The sequence below is a fragment of the Rhinoderma darwinii genome, unplaced genomic scaffold (genome assembly GCF_050947455.1).
Source record: "Rhinoderma darwinii isolate aRhiDar2 unplaced genomic scaffold, aRhiDar2.hap1 Scaffold_617, whole genome shotgun sequence".
NCBI lineage: Eukaryota > Metazoa > Chordata > Amphibia > Anura > Rhinodermatidae > Rhinoderma > Rhinoderma darwinii.
In genome coordinates this window covers 1-25,018 of record NW_027464173.1, presented here as the reverse complement: position 1 = coordinate 25,018, position 25,018 = coordinate 1, and the positions used below count along the sequence as shown (strand labels likewise).

The 25,018-nt window shown below is 35.1% G+C and overlaps 2 protein-coding genes across 2 annotated transcripts in view; both read right to left on the bottom strand.

Annotated features, from left to right (window-relative positions):
* The window catches only part of LOC142726238 (titin-like), a gene marked incomplete at its 3' end in the record, with an annotated part of 141,867 nt that extends 118,835 nt beyond the window's left edge, over positions 1-23,032 (bottom strand). The window contains exons 1-32 of the mRNA XM_075849004.1: positions 23,020-23,032; positions 16,911-20,393; positions 15,133-15,408; positions 13,936-14,499; positions 13,276-13,557; positions 12,905-13,183; positions 11,587-11,865; positions 11,218-11,496; positions 10,837-11,121; positions 10,452-10,730; positions 10,072-10,353; positions 9,688-9,966; positions 9,315-9,593; positions 8,929-9,207; positions 8,529-8,816; positions 8,156-8,434; positions 7,780-8,061; positions 7,410-7,688; positions 7,038-7,316; positions 6,671-6,949; positions 6,285-6,572; positions 5,856-6,134; positions 5,286-5,567; positions 3,245-3,523; positions 2,879-3,160; positions 2,506-2,784; positions 2,118-2,405; positions 1,703-1,981; positions 1,339-1,617; positions 968-1,246; positions 576-863; positions 168-455 (exon numbers count right to left, since the gene is read on the bottom strand). Coding sequence (XP_075705119.1) covers positions 168-455; positions 576-863; positions 968-1,246; positions 1,339-1,617; positions 1,703-1,981; positions 2,118-2,405; positions 2,506-2,784; positions 2,879-3,160; positions 3,245-3,523; positions 5,286-5,567; positions 5,856-6,134; positions 6,285-6,572; positions 6,671-6,949; positions 7,038-7,316; positions 7,410-7,688; positions 7,780-8,061; positions 8,156-8,434; positions 8,529-8,816; positions 8,929-9,207; positions 9,315-9,593; positions 9,688-9,966; positions 10,072-10,353; positions 10,452-10,730; positions 10,837-11,121; positions 11,218-11,496; positions 11,587-11,865; positions 12,905-13,183; positions 13,276-13,557; positions 13,936-14,499; positions 15,133-15,408; positions 16,911-20,393; positions 23,020-23,032 — 12,214 coding nt within the window. The remainder of the gene's footprint in view (positions 1-167; positions 456-575; positions 864-967; positions 1,247-1,338; positions 1,618-1,702; positions 1,982-2,117; positions 2,406-2,505; positions 2,785-2,878; positions 3,161-3,244; positions 3,524-5,285; positions 5,568-5,855; positions 6,135-6,284; positions 6,573-6,670; positions 6,950-7,037; positions 7,317-7,409; positions 7,689-7,779; positions 8,062-8,155; positions 8,435-8,528; positions 8,817-8,928; positions 9,208-9,314; positions 9,594-9,687; positions 9,967-10,071; positions 10,354-10,451; positions 10,731-10,836; positions 11,122-11,217; positions 11,497-11,586; positions 11,866-12,904; positions 13,184-13,275; positions 13,558-13,935; positions 14,500-15,132; positions 15,409-16,910; positions 20,394-23,019) is intronic.
* A 129-nt stretch (positions 23,033-23,161) lies between these two features.
* Positions 23,162-24,937, bottom strand: LOC142726237 (myosin light chain kinase, smooth muscle-like). Its single transcript, XM_075849003.1, has one exon. It carries the CDS (start codon positions 24,935-24,937, stop codon positions 23,162-23,164), a length of 1,776 nt encoding a protein of 591 aa, XP_075705118.1.
* Positions 24,938-25,018: the final 81 nt, after the last annotated feature.

Here is a 25,018-nt window from a genome sequence, read left to right as displayed (position 1 = left end):
AGATCTGCTTAAAAGTAAAACATGTATACTCTAAAACTGGAAACAAACACATACAAATAACGCACACAAAAAAGAAGAGTCTTCTTGTCACAGTTTTTTAAGTTTTAAAGAAAAAGAAAAAGGAAGAATTTTTTTTTGTTACTACATTTAGGTTAACAACAAAATACCTTTCACACTTAGTTCAGCTGAACAAGATTCTTTTCCAACATCATTGGCTGCTAGGCAAGCGTACAGACCGGAATCGCCTTTGCTCACTTTTAGTATTCTCAGGTGGGCTGTGTTACCAATGTAAGATATCTTATAATTTCCACCTGTTTTGATTTCTTTGTTATCTTTGGTCCATATCACCTTAATTGGCTGTGTTCCAGAAATATGGCACTCAAAATCTGCACTTTCTCCAAGTACAGCACCTAAAGGTGCTGCTTTTTTATCAAAGAATGGTGGCTTCTTGGGTTCTACAAGTCAAAATGGACAGCAAAACATTTATTATATTACCATCTAAGAAGAACTTGTACTCATCCATTGAGTTGGATAATGTCGCCTGACCTATTTTTAATTATTACAAACACACAAACCTGAGATTGTAAGTTTAGCGGTAGATGAAGCCGTGCCGACCGTGTTTGTAGCAGTGCAAGAATACACACCAGCATGATCCTTATCTGCTTCAAGAATACGAAGAGTAGCTACGTTATTTGTAAATGACATTTGCACATTATGATTGCCAGTTAAAGGTACTCCATCTTTATACCAAGAAACCTCAATGGGTTCAGAACCATTGATACGACAATCAAATTTCACTGGTTGTCCAAGTGTTGCCTCCAGATCCTTCATTTTTCTGGCAAATGAAGGTGGAAGTTGACGGTCTGAAAAATAATAAGTTCATAAACATTCATTTCCCCTTTTCTACTCACAAGAATCAAAGAAGTAAAGAGAGAAAGAGAATGCTTGTAATAAATAAGAAAATCACCTTGAACCATAAGCACTGCTTTAGAAGAGACTGATCCTACAGAATTTTCAGCTTTGCAGATATATTCTGCACTATCATTTTTATCCAACTTGCTGAAAGCTAATGTAGCAATGTTGTTGGAAAAGTAAACTTTACATCCTGGAGTAGACCGGAGTTTTGTATCTCCTTTGTACCATGATACCACAATTTCTGGAGTCCCTCCAACTTGACATTGTAAAGATGTTGAATCACCAACGGATGCTTCAGTGTCTTCAATGTTGGTGATAAAGTAAGGGGGCTCTATCAAAAGAATATTACAGTAATTTAAACCCGATGTTTCTATGTTTAAGAAAAGAAAGAATTAAATGCATGTTGAAAATAAAGCAACACACCTAAAATTGTCACCACAGCTTGACAGGCATCCTGCCCAGCTTCATTTTCAACACGGCAAGTGTACTCTCCGTTATCCTCATTAGAGCTACTTAAGATTTCTAGTATACAAGAGTTTTCTGTTGTAGTTAAATTGTATCGTTCAGACTGTGCTACTTCCACGCCATTCCTTTCCCATGTTACGTAAATGGGAGGTGTGCCAGTATATGTGCTCTCCAAAATAAAGGGTTTTCCAGTTTCTACACTGTAGTCTTTTATTTTCTTTACAAATGAAGCAGGTTCTAATTTAAGAAGATAAGAAATTGTTAGCTAATAACTGGAAAACACTCAAATTAATTAAGCGCAAAGAGTTCTGATATAAGTTACCTTTCACAAATAGTCGGGTAGTACATGAGTCTTTTCCTGCATCATTAGAAACAACACAAGTGTAGTCCCCACTGTGGGCTGTTTCAACCTCATACAATTCCAAGATAGCAGCTGAATCTTTTAATTTGATAACACATGTAGTTCCAGAAATTAGCTCACTGCTTCCCTTAAACCAGTGAACCTTAAATGGGGGTGTTCCCCTTATAATGCTGGTAAAAGAGACATTCATGCCCGGTAGTGCATCCAGTGGTTCAGGTTTTGTCACAATGGAAGGAGGTTCTGAAGAAGATGAATTTTTTTTATTTTAGAAAATAAGCTACCATATTGCATTTACAGCACTTTGGAGTCATCAAAACACTAAATGTATGAAAGTAAAAAATAAAAAAAATGCTACATTATGTAAGAAACTGCTTACCTTGCACAACCATAGTAGAACTACATTCGTCAGTCCCAGCAACGTTGGCTGCTATACAGGTATAGCTACCAGCATCTGGGGACTCCAAGTTATGTATTTTTAAAACACAAAGACTATCTGTAACCTCAGGCTCATATTTGTCCCCACTGAAGATTTTGCTTCCATTATGAAGCCAAGTGATAGACATTGGTGGTGATCCCGTTATCTTGCATTTCATAAGAACAGAAGAGTCTAATGCACCAGTTGTTTCCTTCAGCTTTTTGGTGAAAGAAGGAGGTATAACTCGATCTATTCAATCAAAAGGTAAAAAGAAAAAAGAAGTGTTTATAAAGAAACCTTTCCAGCTTTTTAATTGTATAACCTTGCAAAAGAGTAAAAGAAAACTAACCAAGAACATCAACTGTTGCAGTGCAGGTGCTTTTGCCGACATTATTTTTCACTTCAAAGGTATATTCTCCACTGTCACTTCTGTCAGCGGACATGATTTTAATGGAAGCTATCTTATTAGAGAGACTGATCTTATATTTTTCATTGCTGATCAGTTCTTTTCCATCCTTGAACCAGCTAGCTGAAAGTTCTGGTGTACCTGCCACTATGCACTCAATAGTGCAAACATCTCCTGCAGTAACTCTTACAGGTTCAGGCTTTTCTACTATTGATGCCGGTTCTGAAATAAAAACAAATTATATAGAGAGACTTTACAACTATACTATCTAGTGGGAAAAAATTATTTCTTTATACTATTTTCCAGTATTTATTACCTATAACAGACACGTTGGCTAAGCACTCCCTTGTTCCAGCATCATTTTTAATTTGGCATATATATTTTCCAGCGTTAGCTGGTGCAGCCTTCCTGATCTGTAAGGTTGCTAGATTCTCAAAGTGAGAAATCTTAATGTTTTCACTCTCCCTGATAACCTCTTCTTTGTCCTTCAACCAAACAACTGAGATTGGTTGCGAGCCTTCGATTAATCCTTGTAATTCAAGAGGTTCGCCAGACATAACAGTAACGCTCTCAACTTTCTTCACGAACCTAGGTGGCTCTGGATAAAAATAATGCAAAAATGTATTAAGAATGCTAGTTGATAGGTGTGTAATATTTTTATCACCTATAATATAACATTTACCTTTAAGTTTTATACTACAAATGCAAGTGTCGCTTCCAACATCGTTGCCTGCCTTACAGTGGAATTCTCCAATGTCTGAAGCCTCCACATTAAGAATGTGAACAGCTGCTAGGTGGTTTTTAGAAGTTACTTTATACTTTTTACTACTCCTGATTTGCCTGCGATCTTTAAACCAAGTCACTTCGAAGGGAGGTGTTCCCAAGAGTTCGCATTCAAGACTAACATCCACTCCTTTGAGGATTTCTGCTGGACTAGGTTTCTTGCTAAACACAGGAGGCTCTATAAGATAATTAATGAAAGTTATTACATTGTAAGGAAACGGTGTTAAGAGTAAAAAAAGAAGTTTGCTAGGTTATATAGTTATATACTTAAGGCACTGATAGAAAATAGATGGAAAGAAATGTATAATAAAATCAGAGTGCATGCAAAAGATCTGATGTAATTGCAGAATACATTAATGCAGCTAGTCCAAAAAGCAGCATTGCCAGTGGCACATAAGAAGCATTGGCATATTCTGCAAGTTTTATTAATTATTTCTTGTCCCTTTTACCACTACAAAAGCTCTTTTGGAAATGCAGGCGATATAAAGGTGATGACCAGAATAGTTTACGACGCAATGGCATTGCGCTTTCCTAGCACAACAGCCACTTATTATAGCAATTGGTGGTCACAGTTGTCGGACCCTTGATGATCAGACATTGATGGCATATCTTAATCAATGCTTGTTTTTAATTGAAAAACTCACAAAAAATATATATTTTTAATTAGTTAATTTTGCCTGAGAAATATATGACGTAATATTTTGTGCCTAATATGCAAATTAGCTCTTGTGAATCCTGCATGAATTACAAAGTAAATCTAGCATATGAATATTAAGCATTTATTTTCTCTGCTTTTTCACAGTCATTGATCTCCATTATCAGAATTATTATCAGCAAAGATCATGAAACATCGTAAACATGATCTGATGCACATGATTTCACGAACCACCAACTGTGCAAGAGGAGAATGTCAATCACTCTGGCAGGATAGAGAACTAAGTGCTTAATATGAATATACTGACTGGCTTTTTATGATTTACATACTTGGCTCAAATAAGCGTCCGCATTACCCAGGGTTTTTTTAATTACTTTTTAAAACAAAATTGTTTTTATGTATGTACGCAGTGTGTCGTGCTGCCTGCTGTCTAGGAGTTTTTTTCACATGATTAGTCCACTTTACAGTATGTTAAAAACTAGTTGACTATATTTGTTTTTATTCAATAGGGCAACTGACTATGAAGAAGAAAGTCAATTCCCTATGTAGTTTAGATTTTGTGGTATGAGCGACATGTTTTCTAAAACCAACAGAAACAGCATAAAGAGGTTCCATCAAGAAGCACTTGGTAAAGGTATCAATCTGATTGACTAAGCCCATGTCTCAAAAGTGACTCCTAAATTTAAGAATCTTTTTTATCTCCCTCCCCATCCTGATTTAATGTGTTTAATTGTACCTAACAAATCCCACAATAACTGGAAAAATAACTAGTATAGAATACAATATATAGTGAAATAATAATTGTGAGATTATGTAATCGTTTTAGATAGGATCAAGTCATTAAGTGTTTTTGCCTTAATTTAAATTACGTCTTCATGCTTTGGCCAAGAAAAGACATCTTGAAAATGGTTTCTAAAACATAGTTTCGTGACCATTAGCAAATACTTTTACTATCGAATGATTGAAATTAAAATGAGCAGTTTTTGCAAAACCAAGTTAAATCTTTTATATATTGTCTATACCTTTGCATAATACTAAAGTGCCCATGCAGATCAATGAGCAATCTAGCTACCATTTTGGTCAAAGTGCAAAAACATTATAATTTGGGAGTTTTCACTTGTGACTACCTCTTGGCATTTAAGGTTTATAGAGTTAATAAGATGCAAATGACAGGAGTTGTAGTATGCAGCTGTCCATAAATACAGCATAAAGCAGTCTCCCAGTTTATATTAACAACATGCCTTCTAAGGTAACTTGAAAGCATGCATTTATAAATACTTCTAACCTTTGACTACAATCTTGATACTGGAACTAGCACTGCCAGCATCATTATTTGCTTCACAGGTGTAGTCTCCACTGTCTTCGACGCTGAGGTTGTTAAGTTCAAGAACCGGTATATAATCAATAAAAGACATACTGTACTTCTCGTTTGCCTTAATTTCACTGTCATTTTTATACCAAGTGATTTTGATTTCTGGAGATCCACTGATCTTGCACTCACACCGGACAGAATCGCCCTGTTTGATCACTTTGGTTGATTCTAACTTCTTGATAAACTTTGGTGGTTCTATAATTCCAAAGGGAAAAAGATGCGTAAATTAATAATAAAACAATGGCTATGATTGCATTCTCATCTTGAGAAAAAGAGTATTAGAAGACGTGGGAGGATGAGGCTTGAAATATTAAGAAGAATCTCAAGAAAAGCATAAAGGCCTTAACTATACTTTTGTCTACAAAGAAGGAATACTTGTATTTGTATAATACAGGTTAAAGTAAGATACTCAAGAGTGTAAATCTCTACAACATGAAACAAGACAAACACAAAGGAGACAGAATTATAGTAAATTCTTCACACCTGTTACAAGCAACATTGTGCTACAAGTGTCACTACCAACATCATTGGTAACCTGGCAAGTATAGCGTCCACTGCTGGAACCATCCACTGTGAATAGATTTAAGAAACCCACTGAACCCTCCATTCCAAGAAAACATTTTGCTCCTGAAAAGAGTTCAACCTCTTCTTTGAACCATTTAATGGAAAATGGTGGTGTTCCTTTCACTTCAACTTTAAAATCCACCAAAGAGTCTGGTATTGCTTTTTGGCTTTCCGGCTTTACGATGAAGGTTGGAGGTTCTACGACGTTGAAGAAAGAGTGTTTTAATAAACATTTTGAAAGTAGAATTATTGCTACATTTTATATTTACTAACATTTGTAGAAAGATTATTATGCCATTAAAAGATTGACAGAATGTTGAAGAAGAAAATGAAGAAATAATCCCAAACCTTTGACAGTTAAGATGGCGCTACACTCAGCGCCTCCTGCCACATTCACTACTTTGCACTTGTAATTGCCATTGTCAGATACATCTAGATCCACAACTGTCAAAGACACAGTATTTTCATGGCAGACAAGCCTGTGTTTTGCACTGTGCAAGATTTCACTTCCATCTTTAAACCACTGCGCACTTATAGGTAGTGAACCAGAAACTTTGCATTCCATTACAACTGAAGATCCAAGAACCTTATCCATTTGTGTTAACTTTTTGGTAAAAGATGGTGGAATAGCTTGATCTGTATGACAAAGAAAATTAGACCTAGTTATTCCTGATGCTCTTGGTTCATATCTTGGAAGGAATTATGGTATATCAGAAAGCGGCAACAATACAAACCTAGAACGGTCAAGAAAGCTGTGCAGCCACTGCTGCCAAAATCGTTTTCAACTTTAAACGTATATTCTCCACTATCTTCTTTGCTCACACACTGAATTCTCAAGCTTGATACATTATCTTCAAAACTTAAGGTGTAAAATCTGCTCGGCATAAGTTGTCTGCCATTTTTATACCACTTTACTTGAAGCTCTGGTGTTCCAGCAACAGTGCAATCCAAAGTTACTGGGTCTCTCTCAGTTACATTGACTGATTTTGGTCTCTCAATTATCTGAGCTGGTTCTGTGACAAAAATTAAATTCATATTAATTTGAAAATGAGATCGAACATTCTGGCCTTATTTAAAGTGATTCTAAAACCTACGACTGACCTTGAGCTATTAACAAAGCAAAGCATTTCTCTATTCCTGATTCATTGGTAGCCTGGCAAGCATATCTTCCAGTATGGCTAGCATCAACAGTTTTTACATAGAGAGTAGCAATATTGTTCTCAAAGGTAATATTGGTGTTGTCATCTTGCTCTATAATTTTATCTCCTTTTATCCAAGATACTGTTATAGGATCAGAACCTGCAATTGAACACTGGAATACTGCAGAGCTTCCAAGAATTGTTGTAGCATTTTCTATCTTCTGGACAAAGGTTGGTGGTTCTAAATAAGACAAAGGTGTCAAAATTAAATTCACTTTGTCTTTTTGTAACGGAATGATGAAAACAAAAATGTCTCCACTTTACTACAACTAACCTTTTAAATGGACAGAAGCACTGCAATAGCAGCCTCCAGCGTCATTTGATATATTACATTGGTATTCGCCAGCATCTGAAAAATCACACTTGAAAATGTGTAGTTCAAATACGGATTCTTTCTGAACAAGCGAGTACTTTTTGCCACTACGAATCTCCTTTTTGCTTTTTGAAAAAGTTACATCATAAGGTGGTGTGCCCATTACTTCGCAGAAGAGCTTCAAATCAGAACCTTTCACAACTTCAATTGGTTCAAATACAGTTTTAAAAGTAGGGGCTTCTACAATTAGAAAATAAAGTATAAGGTATTTAATTTCATATCAATTTTAAAAAAATATTAAGTTTGTCAAATGGGTAAAAAAACAACTAACCTTTCACTTTAACATCAATACTGCAGCTCTCACTACCTGCCTCATTGGTAGCCTCACAAACATATATTCCAGAGTCCTCAACAGTAGAATTCACAATATCAAGTGTTGATATTCCATCTACAAATGAAATTCCATATTTGCCATTTGTTGTAATCTCATTTCCGTCCAAGTACCAGATGACCTTGATTTCAGGTGTTCCAGCTATCTGACATTGAAATGTTGTAGACTCTCCTTTTCTTAACATAGAAAATGGACCTGGCTTCTTAACAAACCGTGGGGGCTCTATACACAGACAAAAATTTCAGATGTTCAAAATACATCTATGTCTACAATTTAAAGATCACGATAGAGGCATATAAAAGTAAAGAGAGCAAACCTTTAACAAAGAGAGTTGCTTTGCAAGTTGCAATGCCAACATCATTGCTAACTTGAACTGTGTAGCTTCCAGAATCGGCAACCTTGGCTGACAACAGCTCAAGGATGCTGGAGGACTCATCCTTCCAAACTGAACGATTTGCTCCTGAAAGAAGTTCTTTGCTTTCCTTAAACCATTTTATCACCATGGGAGTTGTGCCACTCATAACAGCTTTAAACTGAACTCTAGAGCCTGGAAGAATGTCTTGAGATAGAGGTTTTTCAAGAAAATATGGAGGTTCTAAAATAGGCAAACAAAATAAAAAAAGGTAAACTTAATAAACCTAGAAATGAGCTCTGTTTTTTTTTTCTCTTAAAATGATAAAAATGCAAACCTTTAACGGTTAAATATCCACTGCATTGGCTTTTTCCTGCTTTGTTGGTGGCAGCACATGTATAGTTTCCACTGTCTGAACCTTCCAGTTCATTTATTTCCATAAAAGCTATGTTGTCATGGAAAGAATATTTGTGTTTTCCACTAGGTTGAATCTCCTTATCATCCTTTAACCATTTAACAGTTATAGGATGGGAGCCAGAAACTATACATTCAAGATTGACAAAAGATCCTTTGATGCTGTCCATTTTCTTTAGTTTCTTTGTAAATGATGGTGGTATTATCAGATCTAATTAACACAGAAAGCAAACACTGAGTTAACTGAAAGTTATAAAACTACAAAGGCTTACAAAAATTAGTACCAAAAAAAATCTTGCTAAAAAAAAAAAAAAGATACCAACCTAAAACATTGACAGATGCAGTGCAAGCACTTTTGCCAACATCATTTTGGACCTCAAATGTATATTCTCCACTATCATTCTTGTCTGCTGAATTAATTTTTAGGACTGAAACATTTTCAGAAAAACTGATCTTATATTTCGGGCCAAATTTTAACTCTTTTCCATCTTTGAACCATTTGCTTGTAATTTCCTTTGTTCCTGAAAATTTGCACTGCAAGGTTGCCGGATCACCTTCAGTGACGTCTACAGAGACAGACTTGTCAATGATCGTAGCAGGTTCTGTTATGAGGGGGAAGAATAAAATGTTGATTTTTTTTTATCCATTTATTAAAAATCTTATGTAAACTAATCTAAGCTTATTAGTGTACAAAACTAAGGAGACCAACCTTTTACTGCTAATGTGGCAGAACACCTCTGAACACCTGCATCGTTTTTAGCCTCACATGTATACTTGCCACCAAGATTGCTTTTGATAGAGGTTATGTGTAGGGTGGCTACATTATTTTTAAATATTGCCTTTATGTTTTCATCTTCCATGACTTCGTCATTGTCTTTCCACCACAAAATGGTGATGGGCTGGGAGCCTTTAACAGAGCACTGAAAGGCAACCATTCCTCCAATAAGGGAGCTAAGGTTTTCAATTTTCCTTGTAAATGTTGGAGGTTCTGAAGAAAAGAAGCATAACTGTAAAAAGTACACTTAAAACTGAACTGCCTTTTTAAAAAAAAAAAAATCTTTTTGATTTTGAAGTTTACTAACCTTTCAAGTTCACAAGGGAACTACATATACAGCTTCCTACATCATTAAACACCCTGCATTGGTATTCTCCAACATCTGTGGAGTCAAATCTTAGAATGTTGAGACTTAGCAAAGTGTCCTGGAAAAAGGTCTTGTACTTTCTACCACTTCGAATTGGTTTGTTGTCTTTGAACCATGAGACTTCAAATGGTGCCGAACCTACAATTTCCCCTTCCAAAGTTATGTCTGAATCTCTCAGTACTTCTGTATTTTGGAACTCTTTTACATATGATGGGGGTTCTGTTATAAGAACAAAACATGTCCGTTTGATTAATATGATGTTATTAAAGATAGAAATAAGAAGGTTTTATAAGGTATAAGAGTAAAGAATTAATAATAACACACCTTTAACTATGACTGCACAGCTGCATATATCTGTACCAGCTTCATTTTTAGCTTGACACACATATTCACCGATATCTTGAAGATTTATACAAAAGATTTTAAGAATTGCAATGGAGTTCGAGAAGGTCATACTGCAAGCATCACTCTCCTTAATCTCCTTATCATTTTTAAACCATGTCATTGTAATTGGAGAGGTTCCAGCTACTTTACACTCCAGCTGTACAGAATCATCCTTTTTGAAAAGTTGAGATGGCTCTAGCTTCTGAATAAAAGTTGCCGGTTCTGCCAGATTTAAATAACAATTATTAAGATAAAAAACCTGCGCCGCACAATGTAAAGAAAAATAATTGTTTTAAAGAGTAAGTAAAGAGATTGCAAACCTTTAACAAACACGTTTGCACTGCATTCCACAGCGCCAGCCTTATTGCTGACTTTGCAGACATAATTTCCTGATTCAGAACTTTTAACTGCATAGAGTTCCAAAGAGCTGGTAGAGTTTTCCTTAGCAATGTAGCAGGAACCTCCAGTTTTCATTTCTTCCACACCCTTAAACCATTTAATAGTTAAGGGTGGTGTTCCTTTAAAAGTGGTCTTCAGACAAACAGTAGATCCTGGAAGGGCATCTTGTTGCTCTGGTTTTGTTATAAAGCATGGTGGTTCTAAGTGTATGAAGAGAAGAACTTTTTTAACCAAACCCTACATAAGAATTATGACACTGAAAGATAGATGAAGAAAAAGAAGAAGAAAACAAGCTAACAAGCAAACCTTTCACAGAGAGTGTTCCTTTCGTGTCTTTGGTTCCTGCAGAATTTGTTGCTCTACAAGTATAAATTCCAGCATCATTCATTTCTAGTTGACTTATCTCCAAAGAGGCAGTACCTTCCACAAACGATATCTTATGCTTATCAGAAGAAAGTTCTTCACCATTTTTAAACCATGCAATTTTCATTGGCAAAGAACCAGAGACCTTGCATTCCAATCGGCAAAACACATTTACTACAATGTCAACATCTCGTAGAGATTTGGTAAAAGACGGGGCAATGGTTCGATCTGTTTGCAACAGAAATAAATATGTTCATTTTAAAATCACTTGAATTACTGAAGTACTGAACTACTGGTCTTTTAATAATTATAATTTATACTAACCTAATACTGTGAAGGTGGTCTTGCAGCTGCTACTGCCCACATCATTGGACACCTCGAATAAATATTCACCACTATCCTGAATCTCAGCAGAGTAGAACTTCAGAGAAGCAATATTATTTTTAAAGCTGATCCTATACTTTTTACCAGAAGCAATTTCTTTACCATGTTTCAGCCATTTTACTTTAAGTTCTGGTGTGCCTAACACCGAACACTCCAAAGTGGCTGGGTCTCCTGCAGTTACTTGGATAAGTTCAGCTTTCTCTACTATTTTTGCAGGTTCTAAAATAAAGTTAGATTAAGTTTATTAGTAAGAACTTTGAAGCATGGTTCATCTACAGATATAATACAGGAAGATAATGACTAACTGACCTTTAACCATCAACTCTCCAAAACAAGTTTGGCTGCCTGCATCATTTTCAGCAACACAAGTGTATTTTCCAATACTGTTAATTTGCACATTGCCGATATGCAGAGTTGCAATACTATTGTCAAATGTCATTTTCACTTTGTCATCTTCTCGAACAACGTCTCTTCCTTTCATCCAGGTAACTGTGATGACCTCAGACCCTTTCACAACAGCTTGTAAGGAAATGTTGTTGCCAACTATAGCAGTGACATTTTCAATCTTCTTCACAAATGATGGTGGTTCTGATTTAAAGAAGAGTGGTATTTTGTGAATCTTTATTATTCACTTGTATGCACATAAACTAAGGTCAGTCTTATTATTATGATGTACATATAGAGTAGACTCTATTCCTATATTTATATTACCATTAGAAAGGTTACCTTTCCAATAGAGTTAAAAGACGTATGTGTGATACTATGGGTTAATGTTACAGGTACCTCTAGGGTAGTGTAAACTAAAGTAATCTCCACCTGTAAAAATATACGCAGTCAGCTCTCTAAAATTATATGTGTATTTTAATATATGGTAATGGTACATTTGTAAAACTTGGCATGTAATGTCCCTAAAAACATAAAGGAGAATTTATTATCTGCACTACGCCACTTTTCTGGTGCAAAAATGCCAAATGTTGACGCACACCATATTTGCGCTTTGATCTGCAACTTTTCTTTCTTTCCGACACTTTTTAAAGTCTAGGCTATGGGGTTAACTGAGAGCGGGTGAGGCCAGCAAGTTCCCGACATATTTATGATTTATCCAAATTGTAGTGCAAATCTACGCCTGCTCATAGCAGACATAAATTGCGGTTTCTGTCTTTAGGACTTTCCGACAATTGCCAAATTTATTAAGAGGCTTGCGCATTTTATTCCGAGGTATGGATGCAGCCATCTTTATCTTGACTCTGATAACTTGCTGCAGCGTGATATCGCACAACAAAAGCCATGGAAAAGTCATTGAAAAAGTTAAGATAAAGGTTCTTGCCACTGTGTATTTAATGCACTAAAAGTCAAGGTAAAGGCGTACTGTACTTTAATTTAAGACAGGCATATGAAACGCCAGTCTAAATAAATTCCCTCCATTATGTATAGACAAAATTAAACATTTTGTTAAATTCTCACATAATTTCCACATATGTCTTATGGTTTTACTAAACATTTATAAAAAGAAGCGTTTGCTTTTTTGTTCCTTGCAGGTTATGTATATTTTATGGTTTGTTTTGCCATTAAAGAGTGGTATTGATGTTAGAAGAGAGAAGAAAGCTATTTTAAGAACAATACTTACCTTTAAGTTTGTATGTTGCACTGCAAATGCATTTGCCAACTTCATTGGCTACCATACACTCATAATCACCAACATCTGCACTATTGAATGAGGAGATCTCCAGACAAGCAAGAGACTTTTGGTATGTCAACCTGTATTTTTTACTACTTCGTATTTGCTTCTTATCTTTGTACCAGCTAATTTCGAAAGGTCCAGTACCAGATACTTCACACTGAAGAGCAGTATTTGATCCTTTTACTATCTCTGCTGGTTCAAGCTTTTTGACGAAAGAAGGGGGTTCTAGAAGAGTATTACATTATTAGAAAATAATTACAAATGATAAAAGTAATTGTTTATGTATACTAGCAACCTAGCAGTAAGAAGAAACAAACCTTTAACAATAATTTCAGAAGTGCAACTTTCGCTTCCAGCATCGTTAACTGCTTCACAAGTATAACTTCCGCTGTCCTCTGCTTTCATGTTGGTAATATCTAGCACAGCATTGGCGTTGTCAAAAGACATTGCAAACATATCATTTTGGATGATAGCTGTATTATTCTTGAACCAAGCCACATGGATTTCAGGCGACCCTTTGACTTTGCACTGTAAATGTGCAGATTCACCCTGCCTTAGCAAGTAAGATGGTTCCACCTTTTTCACAAAAGATGGCGGTTCTATAAAAAGAGTTTCAGAAAGAGAAGATGCTGAAATAAGAAGATTTTTGTCGCAACTATAAAGAGACCTAGATAAAAGAGTTGGAGCTTGTCACATTTAGCCATGTGAGCATTATCTTTGTTTAACCACAAGCCATTCACACTTCTTGGGTATTGTCGAAAAGCACATACTTTCACACTGACATTAACAAAGAAAAGTTTTGGTGCAGACAGAAGACGGGAACAAGGAAACATAACAATTTAGCAACTAAAATACCTACTCTTCTAAATGTCTAATTAAATGCCCTAGACATAAATACCTAAACAAAATATTCACCTGACCACTTATTCTGAGATATGTGTCATGTTTTTCTGTAAGGTGTGCTGCATTTCTCTTACCTCTTATAGTCACCACGGAAGAAGTTGAGTTACTCCCTGCATCATTGGTGGCAGTGCACACATAATTTCCAGAGTCCTTTATCTTAGCCACAGGTATTTCAAGAGAAGCTACTTTGTCTTCAAAATAGATTTTATAATCCTTCCCAGGAAGAAGCTTGTGACTATCTTTCGTCCAGGATGCTGTAACTTTTCTGTCTTCGTCTACATGGCACTCAAGGCGAATGGTTTTATTCACAGCAGAACGTAAAGGTTCAAGCTCTTTGATGAAATGCGGCTTGTCAATGACTATTAATTCAGCTTGACAGGTATCTGTTCCAAACTTGTTTGAAGCTTTGCAAGAGTATGTACCTTTATCATCAGTGGTAAGACTTAAGAACTCTAGAACATGTTTGTTGTTTACAGCTAAGATCTGATAGTTCTCTGAAGGAGAGATGGGCAAACCATCTTTCTGCCATATTGCATCAATGACTGGTGTACCTGACACTGTAGCCTGGAATTTAGCTTTCTTACTCACAAACGAAGTAATAGACTCTGGTCTGGTTATAAAAGAAGGAGGAAATGCCTCTGCAAAAAAAGAACAAAGTGTTCAGTATTTGTAATGAAAGAAGGCTAAGAACAAAATTACTTATCTGTTTTGAAGATTTAGAAATTGTTGACAGATAAGAGTGATCAACCAAAAGGCTAAAGAATGGATTTACATGAATTCCCTATTAATAGTTACTGCTTTGCTATATAAGTTTATTTAGTTAAAAAAAATGCAAGGGAAAAAAGTACAAATTAAGGATTATCCCTATAACCCAAAAACCCATCCCCTTTCCCCAATAGTTACTAATATTTAAAACATTTTCGGTAATTTGGTTAATTGGCTTTTCCTCAAAGATTTATTGTACCACTCACTTTGAAGTTAAAGCTTCCAAGTAACTAAAATATGCAACAAAGCAGTATTGACTGCAATAACCCCAAAGAAGAATGAATATTTATTTGAAACCCCATAATTAATGGAGCAAAATGTGTGTTCCCAAAGTTTGTCGAACCTTATAATTTCACTATTGCTTAGGGATCTTGTGATAAGACTCTGGTGTAATAATATTGTTACAGTACACTTGCCCCACTTGTCAAGATACCCAGAAATAAAAAGAAAAAAGGAAAAAAGAAAAGTAATTTGTGAATGATGTGCTGTTGTTGTCATTTACTTACCAGTTACAGTCAAAGTTGCGGTGGAGCTTACACTACCAAATTGGTTTGAAGCTTTGCAGCTGTATTCACCACAGTCAACGACTTGAGGTCTTAGAACTTCCAGAGTAGAAATGTAGTTAGAAGTCTTCACAGAGTATTTGTCACTCTCGTATATTTCCCGTCCAGACTTGAACCACTGGAATTTGACGTTGGGTGCAGGCTCTGTCTCACAGGTGAAGAATCCAGAGTGTCCAACTGCAACTTCTACGGTTTCGATCCTCTTCTTCAGAACAGGAGCTGTGGAAAATGGAAATAGTAGACAATGTAAGTCGTTATATAAGAATAAATACAATTATAAAATAAAATTATTGGAAAGTGAAAAATTCAGGAAAAGTGAAAGGATAGTGGCTGTGAGGATGAAAGGAAATGGTTAGCAGTGTTCAACATATAACATGACTAAATAACTCTACTGCAAAATCATGTGAACATGCACAAGATTGTGGTTTATTATGTCAAATGGAAAAATAGCTGAAAATAAAAATGTCATTAGATTATTGTACCAGAAAGTGATTACCAAGTAAATACCAAGTGTCCTTACAGCATGCATTTAAGTCTTCATTTCATAATCATGGTTTGAACAACGAGATGAGAACATAATAAAATTGACAAAAGTGACACAATTGTGAACTATGCAATACACTGGTTTGTGGATATGGGGATGAAGTGCAAAAATAATTAGGATTAAATTTACTCTACAATAGTGTGTTATCAAGTAAATTACCTTGACTTAGAGTTATCAAAGGCTGTTTGTTTCTGTATAGAACATTATGAACACATTATCTAGCTTTCGTAATAAAAAGTTTTCATTAAAGGGTTGTCTACAACTCCAATTAGGGAAAGCTAAGCTAACAGGCCGCTGACTATTATTTAGAGCCATGTCAGGAAAAAAGTTATAAGCTTTCTATGTGATAACAGGGGGTTTTAGGTACTCCCATAGGAGAGACAACCCCCCCCCCCTGCCCCCATGAAAAGTTGGTCTTGGTGACCCATAGTGGCTGTCTAAACTAGATGTCCCTTTTAACAAAATGTAAAACCACATATATAAAAACAATTCCAACAAAACATGTCGAAAAAGTTAAGAATAAAATAAGTGATTTGATTTTTTTTATAGGGAACATTGACACTTTTTTTTTTAGAATTGTGTTTCTGCATATTGCCCAATGTGTTCATTGCTACCACAAAATTAATCCCTTCCAAAGGCATAACATTTTACTTTTTTTACTAACAGCTTTTGATAATATAATGATAGGAAAATTGCTTGGGATGTGTAACGTTTTGTTAGGAAAATGATTAGGGTAAAGTTAATTTAATAAGGCTGATCTCTTTTAAAAGTCAATATTTCCCAAATTATTTTTTCCAATAAGTAAAACATAAAATCAAAACATTGTCTACTTATTTCCGATTTATCTTCTATAAATTTAGATTTTTAAACCTGATAAAGAGTATTTAATTTGACAGGGAAATAACTCAGCCTTAAATTAGATAAATTAATAAATCATTAAACACTTGTAAAAAAGTGTTAATTTTGGGGTCGGTCATTAATTATAATTAATACAGAATGGCTATATACAAGCCACAGGTATGAAATAATAAGTGGTTAATTTTTCAGGAATAATATAGCATAGGTATAGGCAACTTTGTCACAAATCGTGAATCGTGTTGCCTTCCTGAACTATTAAATATATATATTTAAAGTTAGAAGACAAGTGTTATTAAAATTATTATCCCCATAATCCAACCTCTTTTAACTACTGTGAGATTTGCTGATGTTGTCGATTTGCCAGCGTCATTCAAAGCCTCACAGGTGTACTCTCCTTGGTGTAAATCCATGTGTACTTTGCTGATTACTAATGTATAGATATCATTATTTTCTGAACAAATGAACTCTATGCCTGAAGATAACAATTTACCCATGAAGTACCAGTTTACGGACTTAGCATTAGATATAGTTGTTTGTAGAGTAACAGAGCAACCTTCATCAGCAGACATATCTGTAAAACTTTGCTTAATCAGTGGAGTATCTTCCTCATATATTTCCCCAGGTTTTTCTAATTTCTTTACTATACTCACTTGTCCCTGAAATGCTTCTGTGGAAAACATAACCTCATCTGTGTAATAAGCGGCACCCACATCCTTTATCTCAGTGTTAACCAAAATTATACTGGAGGTCTCTCTAGGAGATATATATTCAAATTCACCTGCCTCAGTCAATATATTGAGTTGTCTAATTTCTATGTTATCTGTAGCAATACTAAGGTTTTCTTGTTTTTCACACTCCAAACTCTCCTTTTCTTCACATATTATAGCCCATAATGCAGCCTTAAATTCAGACCTAAGGTTAGCCATTTGAGGATAAATATTAGGAAGTGATAAAGTAATTTCTTCGGAGGCAAAATTCCTTGCTATGATCAAGCATGTGCATAAGGTGTGATTGGATTCTTTAACTATTTCAATATTTCTAATTTGTATATCTTCCATATATGTCAGAAACTCTGCAGAAAAGATATGTGGTTTCGTTTGTAATATAGAATATAAGGAATTTCTGACGTGACTTTTAATTTCAAGACTAAAACTTTTTGGATTTTCAGAGATAAGAAGCTCTTCTTTAGTAAAAGTTTCAAGATCAAATATTTCAGGTGCACCCATAGGTTCATTTACTTGAATTTCCACATTCACATTTTCTTTGTTTGATTTCTCCACCATTTTCAAATTTTCCTCTTCTATGGAGTATTTTTCCTCAAGAACTAAAGGTAATCGTATTGACTGTCCTTCCTGGATTCTTGAAGCATAATCCTGCTGAGCTTCATCTAAAAGTTTTACACTTTCTGTTGTAATACCATGATTCTCAACACAATGAGTTTCTAAGGGAAATGTAAGCTCATTTAAAATTTCACATGTATATGTATCAGTATCTGGTACAGTATTGTCATGACCCTCATCAATGGTCCTACATTCATCTGTAGTAGATAGTATCATAACAGGTTGGTAGTCTTCCTTCTGAAGGCTAGCTCTTTGCTCTTTTTGTGATAGAAGTAGGTCTTCTTTTGGAAGTATAATAAAGTCTTCCACAATATTAGCCAATTTGAGTTGTTCATGTTCCAAAACACTAGTAGGATTTATACTTTCAGGACTCGTTTGCAGAGTTTGTATGGACTCTTCTGAAAGAATACCTTTATCTTCAATAGTCAAAGAACAATTGTAGTTTTTCGCCACTTTGTTTAATGCAGTATGTGGCCCGGGACCTTTAAAGACAAGTTGTTCTTCTTTAGGCAACATTAATTCTGACTGTATAGTTTGGAGATGTAAAAGTGGTGATTGTTCTTTGGAAAAATTTAATTTTATTTCCTCACTAACAGATTCCACATGACATGCATCTGAACATAAAATTATAAGTCTTTCATCAGACAGTGAAGAGAGTAGAGGTACTGGGCTTTTGGCGAGTTCTGCTTGGTCTTCAGATGGAATATCAAAACAGAAGGGTTCTTCACTACTCAGTTGTGCCTGAGAATCTACAGCTTGTACATTAATAAGTTGTTTCTGTTCTGCTTGAAATTCAGCAACGCTTCCATCTTCTCTCCCTGAGATTGCGGATGTGTGCTCATATGGAATCTGTTTTCTTTCTTCTGAAATTGAACTGTTCAATATAAATGTTTCGTTCTTAAGAATAGCTTCAGCTTCTTCACTTTGTTTATAAGCAAGTTCTTGTTCCTTCATCATGGTGTGTTGGTAATCTGTTACTGATAATAACATAGGATCTAACGATATGGTAGGCAGATGTGACATGTCTATCCCCTTAAGATGTGGACTTTCTTGCGTCAGCACTTGCTCCTCATTAAGCTCCACATTGTGAATGTGGACAATCTGCTTTATTTCCTCCGTGGTTATTGTCATTTCTGATTCTCTAGCTGAGAGTACACCTGTCATATCGCAGGACATTATATGTTTTGCTTCAGCAGTAACTGCAATATACTCTGTTTTCTCCTCACTTTTTACATTAAAATTTTCTGTTTTGGCGTGCTTATCTTTTAATTCAGATTCCTTATCTATAGATGTTATTTTTTCAGTAACAGAAACTAGCAGAGGCTGGATTTGAGAGTGAGCTAAATCTTTGATACCAGGACTTACAATCTCTTTATCATGCTGCTCAATTACATTTTCTGAAACTACAGAAGCAGTTAAAGGGATGAATTCCTTTTCCCTAGATTCAAGATATACTGCTTGTTGTTCTACAGCTACTAATTCCTGAACTTTGTCAAACTCTTCACTTTCTGCAGAGTATTTTCCTTCTATGCCAATTGTATACTGCATTGAATCACGTTTCTGTAGGGCAGTCCATGCATCACCAGATGGATTAACAGCATATAATCGTGTTTCTGTGGCACCCTGAACAGAAGAGTTCTTGTAAGACTTTGTTGCTTCTATCTGTGGCTTTTTTATAATTGTTCCTAAACTTTTGTCTACTATAAGATCAGCTGTGCAAGATACATCTCCATAGCTGTTAGATACTTTACAAATGTAAGAGCCACTGTCATCCTGTTGACATTTGTGTACTGTTAAAAAACCAGTTCCATCTTCGCTATGGCTAATTGTATGGTGTTTTCCAGGCATTATCTGTCCATTACTATTAAACCACTGGACTGTAGGTGTTGGATTTCCAATTACTTTATAGTTAAATGTAGCTTTATTATTTTTGGCACACCTAATGCTCTCTATGGGTTTTACGAAAGACGGCACTAAGCATGATGACTCATGCAGCTCCAGTTTTGCATCTACTTCTTTTCTAATCTCCTTGCTATGAACTGTGAGATACGAGCTACACATAGTGTCGCCATGGTCATTACTGGCAATACATGTATATTCTCCCTCATTATCTATACTAACATAAGGAATAATGCAACTGTATTCTTCCTCATTATATACAAATTTGTAAGCCTCACAAGAATTTAACATATTTCCGTTCTGCAGCCACTGAATTTTTGGCTTGGGGAACCCATTAACAATAACTGATAATTTGACTACATCTCCTATTTTAGCCTCCACTGATGACAGCTGCTGTATGAAGACTGGAAAGCTAGCTTCTTTTTTAATCTCTAGTTTACTTGAATATAATGAAGATTCAGGCATAGATTCAAGAGTTCTAGCATTAGGTTTTAAACGCAGGTGGCTTTTGTAGGTTTCTGTTGGTTCCTCCTCTGTAGATATTACAAAAGAACTAGTCACGTCTGCACAAAAAAAAGAAGTTAATATTATATTACTGTGTATCCGACATTCAATAATTTTATCTAAATGTGTAGATCTGGCTATATTAAACTCCCATTTCAAAGTTGCTTATGTCTCTAAGTAGTTTAGAGTCAACGCATAAAATTTATATGCAGTACAAAATTGAATAAGCAAGAGTGACTTATATTCAACAATTGATAAACAAAACATTATTATTTTTTGCCTACTGGATATAAAACATTTTTTAATAAAATGGTTATGAACTTTAGAAAATGTTATCTCATTCACACACATCAGTAGATAACATGGATGTTGGTAAAATCCACAGAGAAGAGGCAGCGCCAGAACCTATTTAGAACTAATTAGACATTTCTGTAACTTGGCAACTCTAGCACCGTGTAGGGTTGGAAAAACCATTGATTCCGAATTACAGAAATCTATTTATATTACTATTATTCAAGTATTACTGGGTTCTGCAGACCCTGCTTGAAGGACATTAATAGGGCTTTCAGCTCACAGACCTCAAGGATTCTATTCTCTGACATTTCAATGACATGTCAGAAACTTTATGAGTTTCCATAGTTCGTATGAGACAGTTTTAAAAATAGGAAGCCATAAGAACTATAGAACTACATCAAATTACAAGGAGACATTTAAAGCCAAAACAAGAATTACACTTTCCAAATATTAAGAGGTATGAAATCAACAAAAGTGCTATTTTACAATTATTCAAACATAAAGGTGTTTTCCAGTTTGGACAACCCATGTTCACTGTTATTGGCAGTGGAAATGGCCTAAGTACCCATTTTTCATGAGCATTTGAGGGTCTCTTTCCATATTAATAACAGCTTATCATTATACAGTATTGATTGATCCTGCAGACCAAAAGTTGTTTTTGCAGTGGCTCAACCACTCTGGTTAAGTAGGGGTCCCCCCATTATTTTTTTCATATGCCCTAACAGGGTATATGAACAGGAGTTGTCTAAGGTAGACAACCTCTTTAAACCATAATCTTGCTGAGATTTGCCACATGCATTTCTGATAGTTACAGTCTGCCACTTTCTCAGCCTGTGTTCTTATCTGTGTCAGTATGTAGTCAGGTGCTGAGCTACAACTATGAGAATTTAGAAAGGCATGTAGCAAATTTCTTTGAGTTTTAGTTTAAAGAAAAATGTAACTTTTTAACAAAATTGCAGTCTAAATATAAACAAAAAGTTCAGTAACTCAATAAATAATTTGCTTTACTCTTTTTTGCATTAAAGTTATTTCATGTTGCTTTCGCCATTCATATACATTACTGCTTTCAATACTCATTCACAATTCTGCTGGTTTTTGTTTTATCCCGGCAGTAGTTTGGCTCCATTCCGCTTTCAGACATCTGATTTAGCAAAAAACATAGTTCAAAGTGTGAAATGGTTATCTAAGCTCCCACAATGCACTGCTCTCTGTCAACCAGACTCCAGCAGAATTCTGAATTTATCCATCTGTCTGAACAGCCAAAAAATACATAATGTAATCAAAAAATGGGACAAGATAAGTAAAGCAAATTATTTACCAAGTGACCTAATTTTATATGTAGACTTAAAGTGTGGAATATAAAATGTAAAAAAGTTCTATATACTTAAAAAAATACAAAAACACACGAAATGGTACACATACTTTTCTTATAATTGTATTAAATTAATAAAATTGTACAATGCAAGTTGTGAACAGCTGCATAATTCGAAAACGCAAACATTTACTCAGGTTCATATTTTCTATAAGTTTGTATTTTCTAGAAAATATGACAATGGATGGGATACAATTACTCAAAAGGTACATCATCATCATCATCATCATATTATTATTATTATTATTATAATCATAAAACTGCTTGCCATATTTACAATAGATTATTTCACAATAAAATCTTCAAAGAAACTACATTAACCCTAATGTGATGGCACAATTATGGACTAATAGTTTTATCTGTAAGACTAGCCTCATTTTGTATTGAAGATGATGTTGGGTCAGCCTGTTGATCTTTGGTACTTCAATGTCAACAACTGGTTGAGTACACATACTAGTACATTGCATGTGTACAGTATGAATGCACCAGATCATGCAATTACAATGCTATGTTATGTTTTGTGGAACAAAATACATTTTGTGATATTTTTACTTATACAAATGTATACTGTTACCAACATGTAATATGATTAAATGGTTCTATAGTTTCATATATATTTTAATCATGAAATACAAACAATAAGTAACTAGGCAATATAAACCGTATTTCAATTCGGCTCAATTTTCCTGTCCGAAATGTAGCCCGCAATGTAAACAAGATATATGTATATATCCATTGGTTGCATTGCTGCCTGCCTTACTGTAAAATAATACACAGAACAATGAAAAGTTTCTATTACTTCTATTTTAATTTCATGACTGCACATGAAAAACATAGATTCCAATTTAAACAATATCATAGAAAGTTATACAGCAAAAATAAACTCAGTACATTGACAAAGACAAAATCAAATCTAGCCATACACAAAATTATAGCTTAAACATAGATTATACCATAACATTACACGTTCCTAACATGTTATGAATATTTACACTGAAAACACAAAAATTGTAACTAACCACAGTTCTTCATCAACACCTACAGTAAAGAATACATGTTGCAATATGGCAGTGATCATTTAATTGACACAAGGTGTCATCAAGTTTTGTAGAGTGCAAAATTATCAGCTTGGAAAAATAATTTATTTTAGACTATATGTTTCTATGTTATTATAAGTGAAGCAATTGCTTCTGCAGTTCCTTCTCTATTGGTAGCCATACATTTATACTGGCCTTCATCACTAGCATCAACGTTATTTATTGTTAACTGATGACAGCCATTTATATCCTCTTCAAGTATATACTTTTCTCCTTGAAGTAAATAATCATCCTTATACCAACAAACATCTGGTACTGGAGAGCCGAGTACTATACAATTGAATTTAGCTTGCGTTCCGACTGATGCATTTGAGTCCAAAATTGGTTTTATGAACTGGGGAGGGGATTCTGTAACTTGGAACTCAAAGCAACAACTTTCAGAGCCCTTAGCATTGAATTGTATAGCTTCCTCTGAAGAGGGTTTATCAAAAACATCAAATTGTATATTTAAGCATTTCTCACGACCTTCTTCACATTCACTTCCAGCAACAGCAATCAGCTCAACAGCTTTACTCACTTCATTATTATCACTCTGAAACTCAAACTCAACTTCTATTTCATCTTCATTCTCATTTGAAACTTTATGATCCATTGTCTGTTCAAAAATTTGAGTCACGTACTCTGCATCTACAAATGTAACATCCGGTGATTCCTTCACTTCCTCTTTAGAAGTATCTGCTTGTAGAACACCTAGTATAGCTTTGCAGGAAGCCTCCCCATAACTGTTCTCTGCTTTGCAAGAGTAGATCCCTGCATCAGAGATGTTTACACTGCATATCATAAGACTATGCTTTCCTCCTTCTTCTTTTATAACATATATCATAGCATCTGGTGTTATGTATTCACTATCTTTAAACCAGTTAATGGTTGGTGTTGGCATGCCATCTACAGAGCAATTTAGTTCTGCATTTGCTCCTGCTGCTACATTTAGGTCAGAAATGTGCTTTGTGAATTGTGGTGGTTTTTCAGTAACTTCAAAGTTTATCTTAACATCATCGCTATATTTTGAGTTACTGGCTGCATTGTGATCATCAAAAGCCAAAGGAAGAACATCAAGAGAAATGACCATGCTTTTACTATCAGGGGAAAATTCAGGACTAGTTATGATTTTCACTTGCTTCTCAAAATCTTTAACTTCACTTTCATCCAACTCAACTTCCAAAAGGATTTCCTGAGGAGAAGGAGACCTTGATGTTGTATATTGCTCCATATCAAACTCCATGACATGCTGATGAGTTACAGCAGGTGGTAAAGCACATGATTTGCCATCAAGAGGTAAAATGTCCACCTGGGTAAAACTTTTGGCTTCTCCCAAAAAGTTCACAGCAATACAACTATATTTTCCCCCTTCATTAACTTGTATGTTGTGAATTTCTAGTATATGCATATTTCCTTCTTCTCTTATTTTGATTCTGTCTTCATTTTCAAGTAGCAATGAATTTCTGTACCATTTCACAACTGGTGCAGGGCAACCTACAACTTCTGCAGTAAAGCTCAACACATTATTTTCAAAAATCCGTTTCTTAAGTAGTGGTTTAATAAATGCTGGAGGCTTTTGAACCTCTATACTTGAATTTTGCTTGCCCTCTTCTCGTTCTTTTTCAGAATCTTTAAAGCCTTCTTGTGAAGGTCCCGCAAGATCAGAGGATGCCTGACATTCTTTTCCACCAGAGTCCAGCAGTTGTTGGACAGGTGTAAAGTAATGGTCAGGAGAAGTTGCAGGAGTAAGAAATGTTTCACTTAATGGAGAGTAAAAACAATCAGTAGAAGAGGGTGGAGTGAAAAATTGTTCAATATCAATCGCTTCATCGCTGAAGATACTACCAGCTTCAACTGACATCTCCGATTCTGGAGAAAATGGTCGAGCAGACTGATTCTTATAAAATTCATATACAGTATCAAAGGTTACATCTTCAACCTC